The sequence below is a fragment of the Emys orbicularis genome, chromosome 4 (genome assembly GCF_028017835.1).
Source record: "Emys orbicularis isolate rEmyOrb1 chromosome 4, rEmyOrb1.hap1, whole genome shotgun sequence".
Classification (NCBI taxonomy): Eukaryota; Metazoa; Chordata; order Testudines; family Emydidae; genus Emys; species Emys orbicularis.
Window position 1 is genome coordinate 121,095,321 of NC_088686.1, and position 21,503 is coordinate 121,116,823.

At 42.4% G+C, this 21,503-nt stretch overlaps 1 protein-coding gene across 1 annotated transcript in view; it reads left to right on the forward strand.

Moving 5' to 3' along the window:
• SERGEF (secretion regulating guanine nucleotide exchange factor) overlaps positions 1–21,503 on the forward strand; it is a 291,127-nt gene that overhangs the window by 166,304 nt on the left and 103,320 nt on the right. Inside the window, exon 10 of the mRNA XM_065403356.1 lies at positions 19,378–19,414. Within this exon, the coding sequence (XP_065259428.1) occupies positions 19,378–19,414 (37 nt within the window). The remainder of the gene's footprint in view (positions 1–19,377; positions 19,415–21,503) is intronic.

Consider the following 21,503-nt stretch of genomic DNA (forward strand, 5'->3'; position numbering starts at 1 on the left):
TGAGGATCGAAGTAGTGAATTTATGGAACTGGTGCATCAAGAACCCCATAGCACTCCCAGCAATATAGCCTCCCTGGTGTACAGAATACTCTGGAGGACAATCTCAGCAGAAACTTCTCCACAGACCATGAGTGGGAAGTTCATAATTCGGTCTTGACCAAAATCTTCACACAGTGGGGAACACCATCTTGGAACCTGTTTGCCTCCCAAACAAACAAGAAATTCAATCTCCACTGTTCCAGAGTAGTATTAGGCCGAGACTCCAGGGGCCCTTTTGTTATCCTGGATGGACTATCTAAGGTACACCTTTCCTACCATTCCCCTGCTATCCCATGTTCTTAGGAAAATTTGCCATGACAGGCCCAGGTTATCTTCATCACATCTCATTGGCCCAGATTGTTTTGGTTTCTAGACTTTCTACAAATGTCGTCCCATCTATATTTGACCTTTTCTGGTTCTGTTGACTCAGAAGAAGGGCAGGATCAGACATCCCAACCCAGACCTTTTTCATCTCACAGCCTGATATTTGGATGGGCGCCAGACTTAGAACGTTCTATGTTCAGAGGTCAGCTGAACTATCCTCAGTCACAGCAAAAATATCTCCACTAGAAAATGCTGTCTAGCTGAGTGGAGGTGTTTACCTACCTGGTCACAATGGAAACAGTTGTCACCAGAATTGGCAAGTATCCATGTCATTTTAGACTATCTTCTGTCACTCAAAATGTTGGGGCTTTCCATTAGCTCACTGAAAGCCCACCTGGCAGCTGTAATTGTGCCTTCCATCCTTTGATGGAATGCCACTCTACCTTTACAGACCCTATCACAATTCAATTCCTGAAAGGCTTCATTAGGATCTTCCTGCCTGTGATGAAGCCCACACCACAATGGGGCCTCAGCCTGGTACTCTCAGCTCTCATCAGTCCATCCTTTGAACCGATGGCTATGTGTTCCATGTCACATCTTTCCATGAAAGTTGCTTTCTTAGTTGCTGTCACATTGGCTAGATGGGCGAGCGAACTGGGAGCACTCATGGCTGTCCTTCCATACACCATATTTCACACAGAGAAGGTTTCTCTTCATCTCCACCCAAAGTTAATCTCCAAGATAATTACCGAGTTTCACACAAACCAACCTATTCACTTACTAATATTCTTCCTAAAATGTCATGCTTCCAGTGAAGAAAAGAGACTACACTCCCTCGATGTCAGATGGGCCTTGGCCATCTATCTGCAAAGACCAAAACTGATTTGGAAAACACTGAGGCAGTTTGTTTGTTACCACAGCAGAGCTATCATGAGGACAAGCATTATCAACTCAGAGACATTCTAAGTGGCTCTCTGGATGTGTCATTCAGCGTTATCATTTGGCACACATTCCTCTTCCAGATAGGGTAAAGGCCTACTACACTAAAGCAAAAGCAACCTCAGTGGCATCTCTTTGAGATGTACCAATAGTGGGCATTTGGAATGTGGCTACTTGGAGCGCCATCCACACCTTTACAAAGCATTATGCCCAAGTCCAGGTTTTTTCAGCACATGCAGCTGTGGAGTAAGCAGTGTTACAGACGTCCATACCAACTGCATCCTCGCACCTTCCTCCTGTTTGAATACTGCATATCAAAAAACTACAGGGAATACACATAGGGACCAGCACTTGAAGAAAGGGAGTGTATGTACCTGTAACTGGAGGTTCTTTGAGATGTGTGGTCTCTCTGTATTCCACTACCTTCCTCCCTTTCCTCTGCTTCAGATCGTATCTGATTTGTATCAGATAAGGAGAAGGAACTAGAGAAGTGTTGGTCCATGCCACTCTTTATGCCCTCAGTTCAGAGCATGAGGAGAGCACCTGTGTGTGTGCGGACCATTGGAGACTACTTGCTACAAATCTCTCATTTCAGGTGCAGGTAGCACATGCATACCCACGTGTGGAATACAGATAGGGACCGCACATTTTGAAGAACTTTCATTTACAGGTAAGTAGCCTCCATTTGCTTAGATTCAAGTTGTCATGACTTGATTGCATTTGTTGTGTTCAACCAAAATGAAGTCCAAACCACTAATATATATACTTGGTGCTCTACATGTGCCTGTTTCATAAAGCTGAGAACAATTATGAACCAGATCTACTGGAAGACAGAATGTAAACAGAAAAATGTGAATGATAATTGGGAACTATTTAAAAATATTTTACTAAATGCCCAAAAAGCCACAATCAAGGCAGGTGGCTATATTGGTTAAAAAAACAAATCTGGCTTAGCGGAGATGCAAAAACACCTATTAAAAATATGTACATATAACAAATGGAAAAAAGGGAAATTTGATAATCATGAATATAAATCAGGAGCTAGGAATGGTAGAAAACTGATAATGGAAGCAAAAGGACACAAGGAGAAATCAAAGGCCAGTAGAATTAAGGACAATAAGAAGGATTTAAAAAATATATATTAGGAACAGAAGGAAACCTAACAATGGTATTGTTCCATTATTAGATGGAAATGGCAGAATTGTCAATAATAATGCAGAAAAGAGAAATGTTCAATTTCTGTTGTGTATCTGGGGAAAAGTCCAGATGATGTTTTCATATCATATGATGATGATTGATTCCATTCCAACGGTAATTCCATGAGAAACTTTGCTGCATAGGGATAGATTTAAACAGATGCTTAAGGTTAAGCAAGTGCTTTTCTGAATTGGGGCTTCAGTCAGTGAACTGGATATGACACCAACTATAGTGGTAGTTTTCTATGAAGATGATACCACCTATGACTCTGTTGTGAAAGAAAGGACTGTTCTGGTTAAGTGCAGAGACTAAATGGGGTTGCACTGGTATTTTGCTCAGTTTTTGTTTTAATTTATTCAAGATAGCTTAGCTCAAATGTAAAATCTGGGCTTTCCTTAATTGGATTCTTTATTTAAAAATGCATCTGTTTCTCTTGCATACATTACACAAAAATGTTGTTATAAACCTAATATACGTATATTTACATAGTCCATGTGAGTTCATCAATACTAATTTTTAAAGTACTCCTAGGAAATATTAAAAGTATTTATTGTTTATATAGCACCCCAACATGCGAAATGTTTACCAAGTTAGTGTGGTTATCTAAATTCTACTGTTAAGTGAGGAGGGGAAAAGGAATATTAATGTTCCGTATTAATGTTCATGGCAGGGGCAAGAATAGTGCAAATGGATTTATAATTCATAATGCGACACATGCAATTCAATCCATTAGCTTTGTGAACAGAGTGTGATAGTTAAACCCAACAGTATTACATAAAGTGAAATAAAATACACAAGAGGAAAGTGTATTTTAAAAACACTTTCACTAATCCACACTCAATTCCAGCTGTTTTTTATGCTGTTGTTTCTTAAAAACAGACAAAACCCAATGTTGTTAGAAAAGTTTGTGTGTGTGGTTTCACTCAACCATTACTGAAAAACTTGCTCAGACTTCCAATACATTAAACGTATTGCGTTGAGGCAGAAACCAATGATAAGCATCCTCTGCCCCAGGTTAACATTTAGGAAAATTATATCTGCATATTAGAGCATGGGAACTGTTTTACAACTTTAGTTATAGTGGGTGCAACCAGTCTGATTATAATAAATAAAGACACCTAGGAAGAATGATACTCTTTGAAACAGCTTGTGACATTCCTGGATTGGCTTCGTTCTTGGTCATTATCATCAGAATACAATGAGCCATGTTCATCCTAGGGCCTACATGGGTTTGGAGCCTGGCTGAAGGCCTTAGGAGCCCCAAATTAAGGGATGACTGTGGCCGTGAAAGGGGACAGCAATGGCAGGGAAGGGGCATGGCTATGCAGTGCCCGGGGGATGTGTTGATACACTGTCCCCCAAACAAGTGCTACCTCAAACATAAAGAATCATTCAATTTATTTTCTTCCAAATAACTGTACAATAGCTGGGGCTGATCATAGACTTTACTGTGAAATCTCACAGTCTCTTCCTGTTTATTTCCTCTTTGTTCCCATGGTGAGTATGCCTGTCTCTGGCAGACTCTGGGGCCCTGTTCTAGTTAAACATTTCCATTATTTCTCTTACACCAAGACCATTTAATCTCTGTCTTGTTACGTCAGCTCCCCTAGCCCTGGCAGCATTCAAGGTGAGGCTGTAAAATATAATCAGTTTGTAGAATGACATTACCGTCTCTATTCTATTTATAACAGCCGAACAGCTTGCTTTTTTGGCGGCCATTGCACATTGAACAGACATCTCCACTGAGCTGTCCACAGTGACATCTAGATCTCTCTCCTGAGAGGTTCCAACTAATTTAGAATCCATCAGTATGTAAGAATAGTTTAAATTATTCCTTCTAATGTATGTTATCTTGCACCTGTCTACACTAAATTTCATCTGTCACTATGTGGCCCATTTATCTAGATTTCTTAGGCCATTTTTGAGTTCCTCACAATCCTTCTTAATCTTGACCTATCTAACTAAGTTTGTGTTACAGAACTTCGCTATCCATCCATTTTTCTTTTTAACATTATTCTAACTGGCCTCTTAAATACACACAGTACTATAGAGGATGATCCTGCTTCATTGGAAAGATTAAGAACAGCAGGATTACCACAGCATAAACTGTGTGCATGTGTACAATACATACCACGTATATGTATTCTGAAAATGTCTTTAAGTATTGTTTTTAAAAAAAAACCAATTTTTATTTTCCTAATCAAAATCTGGTATATGGCATTGTCTGCATGTGGCAGGTCTGGAGAATAAAAGTGAGAGGATTCTTATGTATAATTATATTGCAGTCAAAAACAGCCCGTCGTTACTTTACAAGGCTGTTCTGAAGATTCCAGAATATGGGAATGATGATGAGTGGTATTTCACAAACGGGGGTATTTACTAGGACTCATACCAATCTGTGATCAGCTTAAAGTGATGTTATAATAGGATCAGCCATTTAACAGTTAGAATTTTTTTTTTAAATTTCTATTATGGATTTCATATCTTGCAGAACTGATTATATTTGGTAAGGACAAGTTGCCTTGTGAATTTTGTTTAACTGTCCCACAGAAAAGAAAAATGCATTTTAGTTGTAAGATTTATTTATGGAAATTCTATAATTGGATCTTGAATTTCAATACTACCATCCTACTTTGGAAATTTGGTGTTAACATTTGTCAGAGTTGTGTTGATCTATTTGCTTTACCTGAAATCATCCTTTCCTCCCTGTAGTTTGTGCATTATAACATAATACAAAGCTATTGACTTCAGTGGGAACAGAGTTAGGCCAATGCTGGGCATGTCTGAAAGCCTCACCCCAAATGTTTCAGGTCCTATTTCTTCTAATGCTTACAAGGTTGGTATCACAAATATGAAATGAGTCTATTTATACTCTGATTGGTTAGCCCTTTAGACCAGTGGATCTAGTACTCCTGACTTTTTTTGTTTCACATGTCTCATGTTCCAGCTTCTTAATCAAGAAAGTGTTTACTTTTGAGGAAGAAAGAGGCATGGTTCTCAGACTATATAAATGTAAAAAAGTTTGAGTCAGAAGGGCCTCTTTGGCTTCAACTGCAGACAGAATCGTTATTGGATCATCTCCACTCTCAGTAACAGGGATGATTGAAGACAGAGGATTATTGCACAGGATTTTTTTTTGTAGATGTAGGTTCCACACGCACGCATACTCAAGGCATAAACAAATCTTAGGCCTGATCTACACTGGGGGGGGGGTATCGATCTAAGATACGCAACTTTAGCTACGAGAATAGCGTAGCTGAAGTCGACGTATCTTAGATCGACTTAGAATCACTTACTTCGTGTCCTCGCGGCGCGGGATCGATGGCTGCCGCTCCTCCGTCAACTTTGCTTCCGCTTCTCGCCGAGCTGGAGTTCAACAGTCGATGGGAGAGCGGTCGGGGATCGATTTATCGCGTCTACACTACACACGAGTAATCGATCCCCGATAGATCAATTGCTATCCGCCTATCCGGCGGGTAGTATAGATGTACCCTTAAGCAGTGACCGTAATCTCCTTACAGCAAACTTCTCCATCATTGACATCTGTAATCAGAACATGGTAATGCTTAAGCTATCATTCCAGATCATGTAATAAAGAATAATTGATCCAGATCATCAGCTAAAGCTGAGCAGTGCATAATACAATTTAGGAGGCAGGGTACTGTCTGGATCATTTTCTGGCTGTGTACTTGGCCTGTCACCCCATGTAACTTAGAAGAGTCCAAGTTATGCTGGCTAGTTAATTCCCTGTTGCCAGTGCATGAATCCCTGGCCCTGAAAAATGCAGTCCTGAGTGAACAGGTGAGGAAAAAGGAAATTTGAAGCTGATGCAGAAGTACAGAGAGGAAACAAATGATCATACCTATGCATGAAAACAATGCAGAGTAAATTGTAACACCTGCACTGAGGTAGAAATTCCAGGTGGAAATGTCTTGCCATTGCTCAGGTGCAGACCCGAATAGTCTGAAAACTACCACACATGGATTTCAAATGTAGCATTGAAGCATGAAACAAGTTTACATTGTGCTACAACATGACTGGGTAGAGCTCTGTTTGTGGGCTGCCTAGTCAGGCTGGCATTGGCCAGCTTGTTACCATTTTTGGGGGGTTATCTGGGAGGGAATGGATATTGTGCTCTCTGACCCCACTCCCAATACAGCTGCTTCCAAAGGTTTGCAGCTCATTCTTCTCCCATTTCATCCTTGCCAAACAACTGTGTTTCCATGTTGATGGATGGCTTTCTGGTTCAGCTACTGTGCAATACAGCCAAGATGTCTAAGCAAAAGACTTCACATTGTTTTGTTATGGAATTAAACAAGCTTTATGCTAATTCAGCTTTCTAATTAGTATGCACTTAACAGCAGCCAGCGTGTCACTTCAGAATATGATGTGTTTTTCCCCAAACTTCCTTTTGAGACTTGCATTAAAGTGCAGGCTCCACTGTCTCTATCTACTGCATACTAATCCTTAGTTACCCAGGAGAACTTTTCCATTCATCTTTGTATTGGGAGCTTGCGTGTTTATGGAGACACTTTATTTATTTATTTCCAATAAGTTTGCTGCAGGGTGATGGATTGTTACTAAGTGCTGCCCAAATATAGAATCGAGGATTCAAGAGTAGAGCGTTACGTGACACCCTAAAGGTAAAAGCACCATTTATTGCAATGGGTAAAGGAGCAGGCAGGCAGTAGAATTCATGACTTGTGGTACTTATACAAAGCTAACTCTCATGGCAGCCGCATGCCTGCAGCTGCACTGGAGACTAAATGAACCAAAAAGCCTCTTTGCAAGATGTGTTAGTTGGTATATAAAACTCATACTTTTCCCTCTAAATGTTTATTTTGACATATTTCAGGGGATGAGGAAGTATAACGTGCTGCTGTTTTTTTGACTTACATATTAAAGTTGGTGCTAAAATTTTCCATTTATTTTTGTGCGTGTACATTTGTAAGACTGGTGCTGACAACAGGGCACAGCATTTGTCTTCCCGAACAATTGATGGTTATCTTACATAATTTGTTTCTCAAAGGCACCCAGTTCCCTGAGGTACATTTCAAATCAGGGTACGTGGCAGACGCGCTGGATTTCCAGTGTCCTTAACATTCCCTTCTCTAGTATGATGGACTTCCTTTTTTTTTTTCTTTCTCTGCAGAGACAATGTGCCCATATAAAGCCTGAGCCTGCAAACTCTTATTTATGCAACCAACAAGCCTCACTGAGCTTCAGTGGGACTACTAACGAAAGTGAGGATGTGCAGGATTGGCCCCACTGTGTTTGAGTGCCTTCCTTAATAGTGATTCTTCTCAGCAACATTCATTGGCCACAGTTTTCAGATGGGACTAGTGATTTTGGATGTCTCCATTTTTGGGTGCCCGATTTGAGACCCCTCAAAAGAACCTGATTTTCACAGTGTGAGTGCTCAGTGTTTTCTCTGACAATTGGACCCCTTTAAAGTGTCTCAAGTTGGACACCCAGAAAGTGAGGTATTCCAAATCACTAGTCCCTTTTGAAAATCATGACCTTGGAGGAAGCTACGGACCCAGTTTATGTTGTTGGTTTTTGTAAGTTCAGGAGTCAAGCCCCTTTAAGGTGTCTCACTTCAAGAATTACCACTTGGTAACGGTGCCTCATAGTTTGGCTGCTGTTTTTTAATAAATGATGTACATACTTTGGGCTCCTCCAAACAAATGAAAAGCATGCAAGAAAAGAGAGGCATACCAACTTGTCAATAATTTGAAATAAACTTTTAAAATTAACATCTCGTTTCTTTACCAGACTTACGAGGCTACAAAAGTCCAAGTAAGTCTGTGGTGTTAAGTTTCCTTGCAGGTCCTGTGTGCCAAATTCTGCCCTTAGTTACATCCCTGTAAATCCAGAAAAACTCAAGTGAAGTCACTGACGTTACTTAAGGCTTACCCAAGTGTAGGTGAGAGCAGAATTTCCCCAGAATGTGTGCACTACGTTCTAGCTGCTCTGTCATTCCTTCTAGGCTAACTAAAATATTCCTAATCCATTATGAATTGACTATAATGGATTATTTGCCATAAGGAAAAAGATGTAAAGCCCAGACTCTTACAGAAAGCCTAAAACTGTTCCCAAATGTTATGCATTTTTAAAAGAACCTTGAAAATAGGCGGCTATGTAGAAGTTGATATTTTATAACCAAATATTACACTCACCTTTGTAACTTGTATTTTAGGCTTTTAAATATTGAATAATAGAGTGCGCTTTGACAGAGTGTTTGCCTACAGTTATTGCCTAATGGAACCATTAGCTTCATTAAAGTGGCAGTGATAGAAATTAGCACATTCGGATTGATAACGATGACTTTTATGCTAGTTTTCTAGTTCTATCTCTATTTAATACCATAGGAGGAAGATGCTGGAATCCTGTCCTTTTGGCATTCTGTAGGATAGAAGTCTTGAGCTGAAAACATCTAAATAATCTGATGACAAAGATTTGCTTGCAGGTGGCATAGCAGAGTCAGTAGTGTGTCCAGAGGTGAAAGTAGGCCGGTACAGAGGACCGGTAAGAAAAGGTGCAGTCTGACTCCTCCTCCAGCCAGGCTGACGATGCTAGGCTCTGTGCTTTCCCCCTGCCTGGCTCTCAGCAGTGGCTGCAGGGGCTCCCCTCTAGCTTGCAGCAGGGAGCAGGGAGACTGTCTGAGAGGGAGAAGCAAGCCTAACCCCTGCATAAGAATAGTTTAAACTCAGCTGTGCCGTTCAGCCCCCGGGGTTAGGAGCCGTTTCTAGCATCCTTGTTAATTTCACTCAGTTGCTGGGGGTTGGGGGGAGGGTGTGTTTGACCATGGCAGGGGCAGTTCTTTTCTGCCCCCGGGATGAGGGGATCTCTCCAATACTAATATACACAACAAATACAAGCATTTGGCTGCACAGCTTAAATCCTCCCCACCCCCCACTCAGCAGGGGCTCTCCCCTCTAGCTGCCTGCATAAGAACATAGGGCGCAATCTCAGGCTTTGTCTTCACTACCCGCCGATCCGGCGGGTAGCAATCGGTTTATCGGGGATCGGCTTACCGCGTCTAGTGAAGACGCGGTAAAATCGATCCCTGATCGCTCTGCCGTCGACTCCGGAAATCCACCTCGGCAGGAGGCGGCAGCGGAGTCGGCGGCAGCGGTCAACTTTCCCGCGTCCTCACCGCTAGGTAAGCCGACCTAAAATACGCAACTTCAGCTACGGTATTCACGTAGCTGAAGTTGCGTATCTTAGGTCGGACCCCCGCTGCAGTGTAGACCTAGCCTCAGATCTCTTTTTGTTTTGCCCTGCCTGCAGAGTGCAGAGGCTGAAATTGACAAAACTTTCTCTAAGTATCTTGTATATTTCATGAAGGCTATTCCAGTTGTCCTTCATTCACCCCTGCCCTGCCTTCCCCTACTACTAGCCACCCACTGGTGTGCCCCCTGCACTCTTTTATGTGCCTGGAAGGGAGATTAAAAAATCCTTGATATCTGACTTGCTAGGAAATAGGGAGGATCTAGGGAAAGCGGGGCACTGGTGGGCATGGTGCAACGCAGTCCCTTGCCCCCCTGGCTCCCACCATGTGGGGGTATGGCACTCAAAAGCTAACTTTGGAACATCCACATGAATGTCTTCCTGGGAAAACAAAATCTTCTTGTCTTGCTTCACAGATCTAAATCTACTCTGATCCAGGTATGTTCTAAATGTATCGGTACAGTATGGATGGATCTCTCAAAGAAGATAGCTCTTCAGTGTAGGAGTTGGACCAACAGCCCCCTGGGGAAGGACGGACTCCATTAAGCAGCACACATTAAGCAGAAGTTCCTGAGGTGTTAGCCCAGAAACACTTGTCTCCCCCAACCCTAAAAGGGCACTGGCACCTTCCCCACAGGACAGTAATACATACAGTATGTATGTGTATGAATGTGTGTGTCACAAACAATGCAGCTGCAGCCTGCCGCCGACTGCCCTGACCCCAGCAACCGGCCCCTACTATTGTATTATAGTAGTATTGGAGATCCCCTCATCCAGGGGGCAGAAAAGAACTGCCCCTGCCATGGTCACACACACCCTTCCCCCGCCCCCCCACAACAACTGTGAGTGAAATTAACAAGGATGCCAGAAATGGCTCCTAACCCCGGGGGCTGAACTGCGCAGGGAACAGCTGAGTTTAAACTGTTCTTATACAGGGGGTAGGCTTGCTTCTCCCTCTCAGCCAGTCTCCCTGCTGCAACCTAGAGGGGAGCCCCTGCAGCCGCTGTTGAGTGCCAGGCAGGGGGAAAGCACGGCCTAGCATTGGCAACCTGGCTGGAGGAGGAGGGAAGACATAGAGAAACATGAGACAGTGAGTTTTCACTTTTTCAGGCTTATTCCAATATTAAAGTTTTATTACAGACAGTATTTTTAGTAGTAGTAGCAGCTTTATTTTCTATATCTATGTCATGCAATGGGAGGGATCCATGAAGTAGGTAGGAGAGGTGGGTTGCTTGCGATTGGACCATATGGGTAAGAAATGTAAATTACTTTCACCCCTGCCTAAACCCCAGGGCTCCCAGCCGCCTCTGCAGCTGGTAGCTCCGGGGGTGATTTAAAGGGCCCAGGGCTCCTAGCTTCAGCCGGATCCCCAAGCCCTTTAAATCCTGATTTAAAAGCCCCGGGATTTAAAGGCCCCACCTCTTCCGGTAGAGGCCACACCTCTTCCGGTTGAGGCCCCGCCTCCTCCACAGGACTCTGGAGTACCGGTAAATCCTTTAAGTTACTTTCACCCCTGAGTGTGACTAACAATTTTTGAAATATATAGGCTTTGTGTTCCATGTCTTCTTCCTCACATGTGGAAGAAGGAAAGTATCTGGTATGGGAACTTTTGATAACTCTTTGATGACCTTGCAATAGTAACACATGTTCATGACAATGAGGCTTAATTATTCTAACTTCCTCCTTAACACAGCTTCCCTGTTGCTTTCAGCTTGTTTAGAATAGAGCAACTAGCTTTCCCTCTGCTTTGAATAACCATGTGTCTATTACATGCACTCAGCTGTCTTCACACTCCTTGCCTAGAACCTGGCAGAGAGACTGTAAACTGACACTGCTGATTTGTAAAGATCTTTATGAGGTATTCCTTGGTTGCATTGTGCCACTTCCCCGCCACTGCCTTGACCCTAATTCTGAGTATGTGTACTCTGATCTCTATAGCATTTGTATCTTTGAGTCTGCAGCTGGTCAGGCTTTTCTAGAAATGGGTATAGAACTTGCTTCCTCTTGACATTTCAGTTCATCTGTCCCCACTTCAAAACAGACACAACTCCTCTGTCCCCTCCAAGTTCTTTTTTAGCCTGACCACTCTTCTCCCCACATTTTGATTCTAAAAATTCAGGGCAGGGACCATGTCCTCATTTGTGAGCGTTTGTGCCCAGCACAATGGGATCCCGATGCTGACTGGAGACTGAGCACCGTATCAGTCATAGAACCTTTCATTCTTCCTCTCCATTTCACACTGTGTGTTCTCCTTGCTTGAGTTTTATGAGGTGTTATTTATAAATAACTTTAAAAAATATTTTGTTGCTTTTGGATTAATGCTGTCTCCAACTCCCACAAACATTCAAGACCCAGATTGCATCCAAAGTGTCACAGAGGGATAGCAGGAAGGGGAATTCTGCATCTCCTGCACAAATTGGGCAATACTCTGCAGTGAATCTCTCTGCATGTCTGCAGTGAGGAGGTGGGCTTGGGATCAGTTGTGGGGATGGACACAAGCTGTGGCCAGTTGGTCTGTAAACTATGCTGATGTACTGATAAAACCCCCTTAGTGTTTGGGAGGTTTCCTGCCCCAAGGTTAGTTGAGGGGATAGGGCAAGGATTTAATCCCTTGCAGTACTCTCTACCCCAGCAAAGGCCCATGTGCTTGGGCTTTGTGCAGTGGACCACCATTTGGCCCATTGTCTGGGTGAGGAACGTTTTCTGCCAGGCTGAAATAACAAAGCCTCACTTTAAATTTTATTGTGGGTCCCACTTCGTAACAAAGCTAGAAATCGTATTTCAATAAACGAAAGATTAGATTGGCAGAAAATAGCAAACACAGAGAAAAGACTGTCAAATCTCATGATTATTTGGCCCTCACAATTTTCTACAGACATACCCAGCAGCAGGGAATGGCATTAAACTGCTGCTCTGGGTGGGGTTATACCCTTGTGCTGTTAGCTTGTATTGCAATAAACTGCATTTAGCCTGGTACTAACCAAGGAATGTGACTAGGTTAGCAAGCTGCTTCTCCTTATCAATCAGGAATCAAGTGATCCGGAAGAGGAACACAGAGTTCCTAGTGAAGGATCATTGGAAGCAAGACAGCTTCACTAATTATATTCAGTTCCTCCCCCCTCAGTGGAATTCTGCATACAAAATGTAGTTAGTCAGTATGTGTCAAACAGTACAAATCAGTTACAATACATTAATCAAGGGCATGAAGGAACAGCACTAGGAAAGAATGATTATACTGTATTATATAAACCTTGATCTTTAGTCATCTGCAATCTCTCTGTCAACTCTTATCATTCCCTTTTGGCTTCTAATCCCTGGAGGAATAAAGTCTTTCTCTGCTTCTGGCCTTGGTGGTTTCCTTAACGAGGCAAGATCTGTCAAGGAGATCATGTCTGTCTGTGGTCAAACATCTATATCAAATCTTAGATGAAAGAGTGCCTTTGTGCTCACCTTTTTCATCTTTTTCTCCTCCCCTTTCTTCACTCCACAGGGTACTGTCTGTAGAATAACCATCCCTTAATGTACTAAAAATCAGAATGGCAGTGACTGCAATCTAAATCAAAGTCCTTAAACTTCATGTCTTCATTCAGGCTTAGAAATCCTATAGTAAAGTGGTTTTCAAACTTTTTAGGCTGTGTACCCCTTTCCAAATAATGTAATCTACTGGGTCCCCCCCATCTGAGATAGGGTCATAATATACTTATGATTAGATTGCGAAGTCTTACTAAATTAAATGGGTTGTCCGTCATTACAGGATTTTACTGACGTACCCCCCGATGAGAGCTTGTGTACCCCTAGGGGTATGCATACCTGTTTGAAAACCACTGCCATAGTATAATATAATCTTTCCCCTGAAGGGAAGTGCTGGAGGCCCCCATATCCAAGGACTTTTAAAAGCTGATGTACTGAGGGAGCATTTCTGCACTGGCTGGGCCATGGGCTAGAATGACCTAATAGTTCCTTTCCACTTAGACATCTGTCATTTGAAAAATAATGTAGAGGCCTGCTAAAGGTATTTAGGGTTATTATCATGATGCCCAATGTGGGATGTTATGCAGCTCTTTGAAGCTGAGTAAAGCATAGCTTCACAGCTACCTCTTCTCTGAATTGCCATGGTCAACACTCAAAAGCCTTGGAGGCTCATTCTGGGTAAGTGCCAAAATGTTCAGAAGCTTGTCCAGGCTGCTTGAGATCTTCTCTCTCTTTCACCACTCACATCACCATGTCCAGCTTTCTCTCTGCCTCCTCCTAACCCACCACACAGTCCCTTCTCCCTCTTTACAGCTCCAGTCTTTCTTCTCCAATAGGTCTCTGACTTGATACCCTTTCACATGGGAGAATTGAGAGAGAGACAGGAAGGAGGCTTTAGTAGTTAGGGCACTAAGGGCCTCTGAAGACCCCGGGTTCTATTCCTTCCTCTGTCACCTTGGGAAAGTCCTTCCTCGGTTTCCCATTTGTAAAATGCATCGCTCTTCTGTACCTTACAGGGGTGCTGGGATGATAAATACAATAAAGATTGTGAGGCACTCAGATGGCATGGTGATGGAGGTAATATAAGTATCTAAGATAGATCCTTCCACCCAGGAAAGGAAAAACAGAGAACTCCCCTTAACTTTTTTTTTCTTCCTCACATTTTGCCTTATTCTCAAAAGCCTCTGATTTGAGTTGCCATCCCCCTCTCACACTATCTTATCAATTTAATAATTAAATATTTTAACTTACTTATTTTTGGTATGTTTATACTCAGCTGTGCTACCTTGTGCCACCAGATCTCACCAAATAACTTGGGTTGCTCAGTAAATCAGAATATGATGAGGAAGAACACCAAGTAACACAAAATGCTATAGGATGTGGTGATGTTAGCTCGCTGTCTGGGTTAAGGGGTCACTGTGCTGCTGCTGTCTTTGTTAACACTGAGGAGTCAGCTAAATTTCAGCTTGAATAGTTAGGTTCCATCTAGTTGCTTCTGCAGTTTCAATTGGAAATGCCTTTCATTGCTTCAAAGGTGTGTTATGAGCCTTGATTAGTTGTTTGTGTATTGCTTTGAAATCTTTATGATATAGAGAGATTAAAATACATTTATATGCATGTGAACAACTACTAAAACACTCTCAGATAGTTTTTTTTAGTAGAGGAGAGATTTTAATTTGAAGGGGGTTGCATTGTTTATTATTCCAGAGGGCTTCAATAACTGCTAGAGATTGATTCTGACTCTCTGTTAAGCTTTGTGACTTTTGATGTATGTTTAAATATACAGTGTAACATAATTGCCCAACTGGAAAACAATATTGCATGCAGAAGCTCCAAATATTCTTGATTTCAACATATTTATTTATCCTCTAGGAATATACAGATGTCTGCAGAAGTTTAATTTCTTCTGCAACACAGAAAAAAAGCCAGGTAGCTAGAAAATGATGGCTGTTGCAGTACATACCAGCATTGTGTTACAAAACTACAGTCATTGCTGAATTAGTTGCACCTAATATAAGTGTTCGTTATGTCTTTGGTAATCCCATTCTCCCTTGCTGGCACCTCATCCTACCAACAAATCATCAATTCTGACTCCTACTAATACTTTTTTTTATGTTGGGTGAGTTTTGTCTAATTTAGGGTGGGAGGGTTATATTTTAAGAGGCTGACATGCTGTCTGGGATGCTCACAAGATGAACCTGCACTTCAAGTTGAAGCAGACAGGAGCCTTGGTTCACCTCTGGGTTATGCTGTCTTCTGTTAGAGTGAAGCAAGATGTCCACTGTAGCAGGGGTTCTGCAAGAGGCTGGCACAGCCTTCAGTGAGAGACAGGGATATGGCCATGGTGCCTGAGGGATGCATTAATTCAGAGAATCCCTTAGGAAGATTTTCCCAGTGGGGCTCCTAGTGGAGTCCAGGCTACATTTTAAAGTGACGTCACCCTGGGCTAGGGCAGCAGTGCAAATGTCCTGTGCTCTCCTGTTGGGTGAATGCCCCACTGGTGCACGGAGACTGCTGCTGCTACAAGGGTTGCCATGTCCCTGGCCTGTGCTAGTGAGGGCGAATCAAGGTGACTGCCAGTAGCCTAGTCTATGCATGGGACTTGCCTTGATTACAGTGATTGGTGGCACAGCAGCTGTTTCCACCAGTGCAGTTTTCCCCGGCTTGAAAAAAGCTGCACTGGCATAAATGATTGCTTATAGTGGGTTGTCTCATATGCATTAGGAGATTGCACTGGTGCAGCGACACAAATGGCTGGTCACCAATGGCTATAATGGGGGCAAATTACCACGGTAGACAAGGCCTATAATGCAGTGAACTCTGTTTCTGCTGCTGCCTTCCATTGTGGCAGATTCCCATAAACTCCGGTAAATGAGGTAGTGGATGGCTGTGTAGTGTAGGCAGAGATTCTCAGAGTGCTGCTGTTGGTGACAGTTGTATGAGTGGATTACAAAACAGTGAGTGATCACCAGCTTGCTTTATTTATCTGTCAGAGTTGCAGACTGTATAATTGTTGTTATTAGGTATTGGAACAAAATGCCTCTTTAGCGGAGATGTCACACATTCTAAACAGCATGTTCTGTTTTGAACACACAGCATTTCCAGTGGGGCCATTAGCTCTAAATATACAAGACCTACAGAAGCGGGGTGAACAGCCTGTTTCATAGAACCATCTGAAACAGTGTTTGTGTTCAGCACACTTTGTATAGAAATATGAGATTAGATAGCTCATGCTTCACATTGATTTTATTAGCGGCAGCTTTAATATCCCATTTTTCATCATGCAGTGAAGAGACAGAATTTGCTGTTTTGATTTTTTTCCTCCCATCAAGTCTTCACATGCATTTCCATGTGCAGATCTTGTTTCCATGGCATCAACGTTTAAACCCCAACATCATTGGTGGGCTGCATTAGCCAATGAAAACACATTAAAAATCAGTACTGCTATAATGTATGGTCATGTTGCATGAAGAGTACAATAATACAGCGATATGTTATGCATTTTAATGTGCCGGTGCTTGAAGCTCTGAGTAGCTGTAACATTGCAAGATAGAAGTTTTACAGCTACTTAACTAGTCCCCTTCCAAGGCCATTGTTTTCTCTCAGTCCTCATATGTTAATTGTTCCAGAAAATGAGATTCATCACAAAACGTATGATGGATTTTAAAACAATTTGTTTAAGCCCAGAGGCTTCCATTTCTTGGCTCAATACATTCAAACCAGAGGAGATTTGTGGAATCTCAGCTGTCAACTTTATTAGTACAGCCTTTATGAAATAAGATTCCAGGATGGTCCGTCACTCTGCATGTCACTCTGAAGCTTAGAATGTCTGAGTCAGTGTGAAGTAATGGAAACCGCTACAAGTGTGGCTGCAAGTGCTTATTGGTCAGACTATCACCAGGTTCAGTCATCACTGGGATTCATGGTCTGTTACCATCCTGTTTTTAAGTTCTCGGTCATTTTGACTTGATGAATTACACCCATGTGACAGTAAGGTAATAGCTATTGTGATAAACTCAGGACAGATGGCTGCAAGGGGTGTGAGTGTGTTTAGAAAACAGTCCCAGAAGGTTTAAAGGCCCTCCTCCCTATCAACTGAGGAGGGGTGACTACAGGTCAATCAGGTTCAGCTGAGAAAGGGTTACCAGAGATTAATTAGGATCAGCTGAGAGGGCATTACCTGAGGTCAATTAGGATCAGCTGATTACAACTAAGGGCTGCCTGAGACCTTTTTAGACCCTCCCCTGTTGGGAGAAGGGGAGGAGAGAGAAAGAGAGAGAGGAGTCAAGCTACCAGTAGGTGAGTAGCAGCAAGGGAGCAAGCCTCTCCAGGAGCGGAGGCTGCATTCCCTCCCATAAGGGAGAAAAACAAGCGCAAAACACTGGCTGAGAAAAGGACGGGCTGCCCTTGTGCAGCCAAGAGGGACTTTTTTACCCCAAGCTTGTCTCACCAAGGCTAAAACAGCTGAGGCTGGTGAGACCAAGAAGGTGTCTTGCCACACTGTGTAATGCCAAGAGTCTGAGACTAGTGTGATATCGGAGGTAATTCATCCAGACACCACTGTTACTCTACAGCTGATTTGCATGCAACAGTTTCATTGGTTGTATGAGGGAGACTCCACTTATGGTGGATTACGTGGCCCAACTGCCACAACATGGGCTTTCAGCTACCAGTTAGCTAATAATAAGGTGTTTTCATGTCACAGTAGTGCTGTTTTGCATACTCAGTACCCTTGATTATAGCGTTTAACACTTGGAGAAATCTTATGGCCTTTGCAATGCACGGGCTCAGAATACATGATTACAATGATCCCTTCTGGCCTTAAAAAAATCTATAAATCTAGTATCCTTATTTAAATATTATATTTTTTTAATAGTAGAAGAGTATAGTTTGATTGCAGTTTATTCTGGTTAGCTCAGTAACCTCAGAGATTAGCAGATTTATTATGCTCAGAAATTCCAGATTTATTATGAACTGGGTGCATGGGTTCCTTTCCTGGTGATTTACTTGGTCAAAAGATTAAAACTAGAAGGAAGTAATTAAAAGAACCTTTTATCTAGTGAAGTCCACATGATGTCTGATAGATGGTTGCTGCCATCAGTCAATATTCCAGAAGAATGCAGAGGTAGCACTACCTGCCTGCAGTGGGTATGGTCCACTGAAGAAACGAGTATTAAATCATTAGGGATTAAATTAGGATATGGAATTTGGTCACTGAGGTTCCCTGACGTGTGTGATAGTAGCTCACGCATTTTCCATCTTCATAGCAGCAGCAAAAATTAAAAAAAGCTTTGTGGGTACATGTCTCTGCTGACTTTAAAGTCCTGGGCAGAGAAAAAGAGAGAGAGTGAGTGGTGGAGGGGAACCTTTTAAAATACAGATCACACTTTTATCACAGATCATCAGGACAGAATTCATTTCAAATTGACATGGGGGAAAATTTCAGCCCAATTAGCTGCTTTCAGATTAGTTTATGGTGCTGCCTTTAACAAGCAAGCTAAAAAAAGAATTGCATTATCTCCCTCTTTAAGCTATACAAATTACAAAAAAATTGTGAGTTTAATGCTGGTGGAAGGAGCATTATGAAATCTGCATTATGAAATCCTTTGCAGTACATGTCCTCTCCTCCAGGCAAGGACAGGGGGGATAGAATCACTGGAAGCTTCCCCACACAGCCTTTCCAATAAGTCTCAATGCTGGAATGCTCAATGTTCAGGAAATATCAGTAGCTGTAAATGGGTGAGAAGGAAATTAGATCTTCTTGGCCATTTGATTCCTGATCTTTCTTCCTTTGACCCTGATCCCCAAAAGACTTATGCTCGTGCTTAGTTTATGTGCACAAATAGTCCTATTGATATAAGTGCATAACGTTAAGGTCTTTGCAAATCTGCGGTCTACCTTATGAAAAAGGATAGAAGTACCAATTGTGATTTTGGTTGTCTTTTTTTAATGTAAACAGCGGTTTATTAACAAATGAAGTGAGACCACTAATGAAATTTTCTCAGAAATGTACAGTAGTGTACTTCAAACTTAATTTTACATTGTACAAACCACAATTGTTTTTCAGCCTAATTTTTAATTTCCTGTCATGGTTGTGGTTGTCTCTGTCCTAGTACTGTATCTACTTAAACTTGTCCACAGATTCTCTTTCATTCATTCACATTTCTTTTGCAGATTGCATGTGGCTCAGAGCATAATCTGGCAGTAGTTGGTAAGTAGCTTAATTTTATATGAAATGCTATGGTTGCTTTTTTTCTCATTTGTAAGGAGCACAAGATTAAAAGAAAATGTACCCAGTGAATTATTACAGAATGCTTGGTAGAGCTGCATATGGTAGCAGAAAGGAGGAAACAATCTATTTGTATTGGTGAGAAAAGAAATCTGAAATATAAAAAGCACTGGTAATAATGATACCTGGATAGCACTTTTCAATGTTCCTGATGACTACAGAGAAAGGGAGAGTGGGGAGTTGATGAGTGTAACAGCAAAATTAATTTAAGTTGTCCTAGGACATATTTTACAATCGAACCATTAAAGCATGAAGCCACAAATTCAAAGGAGCACCTAATCTTGGTCAAAAATTGGTAAACATTTTAAGTGAAATATTTCATGGAAAAATTCTTGTAGTTTTTGTTGAAATTTTGAAAATGTTCAGAATGATAGCCAGCGTTATTTAGCATATATAGTACCTCTCTACTTAAATGTGGCTCCTATAGTAATGGTGAAAGGTTCTAGGCCTAACGCCAATGGAAAGATAAACCTGTCTTCCAGTACCAGAAATAATCAGATCCTGGATTTCTACTGACTTCACAGGATACCTGCTGATGTGCACTGGGACTGAACCCTCATGATGTGTAATTATAGTAATTATTAATACCCAGTTCTTATATAGCACTATTTCCATCGTAGATGTTGAAGTGCTTTTACAAAGGAAGTCAGTATCATTATCCCCATTTTACAGATGGAGAAACTGAGGCCCAGAGAGGGGAGAAGTGACTTACTCAAGATCACCCAGTAGGCCAGTAGCAGAGCTGCAAATTAAACCCAGGGCACCTGAGTCCCAGTCCAGTGCCCTAGCCACTAGACCACACTCCTCCACTGGTTCAGGCTTTAAGGTGTTAACAAAGAATTTGCCTAATTGTGACACTAAATGAGGAATCAGTGGGAGTCATGCCCTCCAGTATCCAAACATAGATCCTTGTGTATCCTGTAAAATCAGAGCAAGTCTGGTAGTTACCCAGATAGACTATGAATATAATAGTTTTTATCAGAAAATATTTTGTGTGTGTGTGTTACAAAAATAGGGTTAGTACTTATCCATTTTAGGCCCAAGCAGCCCATTTTATTTAGTACAGACTTTTTTTTTTTTTTTTTTAAGAGAAGGATTCTTTGGATGAACTGATTTTCTGAGTCCTATCTGCCTGTGATGGGGTGGACTATGCCCAGAGGCCCCCTGCTGGAGGCCTCAGTGTCCTGCCATACCCATCCCTGGAAAGGAACAGTAGAGGAGTCCTCCAAGCAGCCAATCAGAGAGGCTGCAGGGAAACCAGCCAATCAGGGCCCAGGAGGGCCATATAAAAGGAGCTGCAGAGGCAGAGACAGTCAGTTCCTTGCTGGTGCTAGAGGGGTGGTGCTCCTTGCTGGCCAAAGGGAACTGCAGCACCACGGACAGCTCAGTGCTGGCAGGGAACCAGACAGCAAGGAAGAGCTGCTGGCTGGCTGCTGGGCCTGAACTTAGATGAACCCTGAGGTAAGGGTGAAGCTTGGGCGAAGGTTGGGGCTGCGGGAAAGTGGCCCAGGGAACTAAAAGCACGTGGCTGGCACCTGGAGTAGTTGGTGGGCCTGGGTCCCCCCAGAGGGCACTGCGGAACTGGCCTACAATCGGACAGCGAGAAATCCCAGAAGGGGTACTGAACTACTTAGTGGCCCAGCTGGAGACTGGAGCCAGAGTAGACCAAAAGGGCGAAACCATTGCTTCCAGGGAGGAAGCCCTGGGGGAATGGCCAGATACTAGGGCCAGGACTATTTAAAGACAGCACGCAGAGCTGACGAGAAGGGGTGCTTGCGAGAAGTGGGTGCCATGCCCTTACACTGTCCCTTTGCACCTAATGAATGGAATGTCTCTAATAGCTCCTTGAGCTCCCTCTCACTTCCACAGGAGTCATTACCGCTTCTCTTGGAAAATTGGCTATTTGATATGTGATGCACATTCATGTACTATTTTCAAGGAGGTATTTATTTCATGTTGGAGTCTTGGTAGATTCATAAACCATCTACAGAGCATATTTTGTATGCAGCAT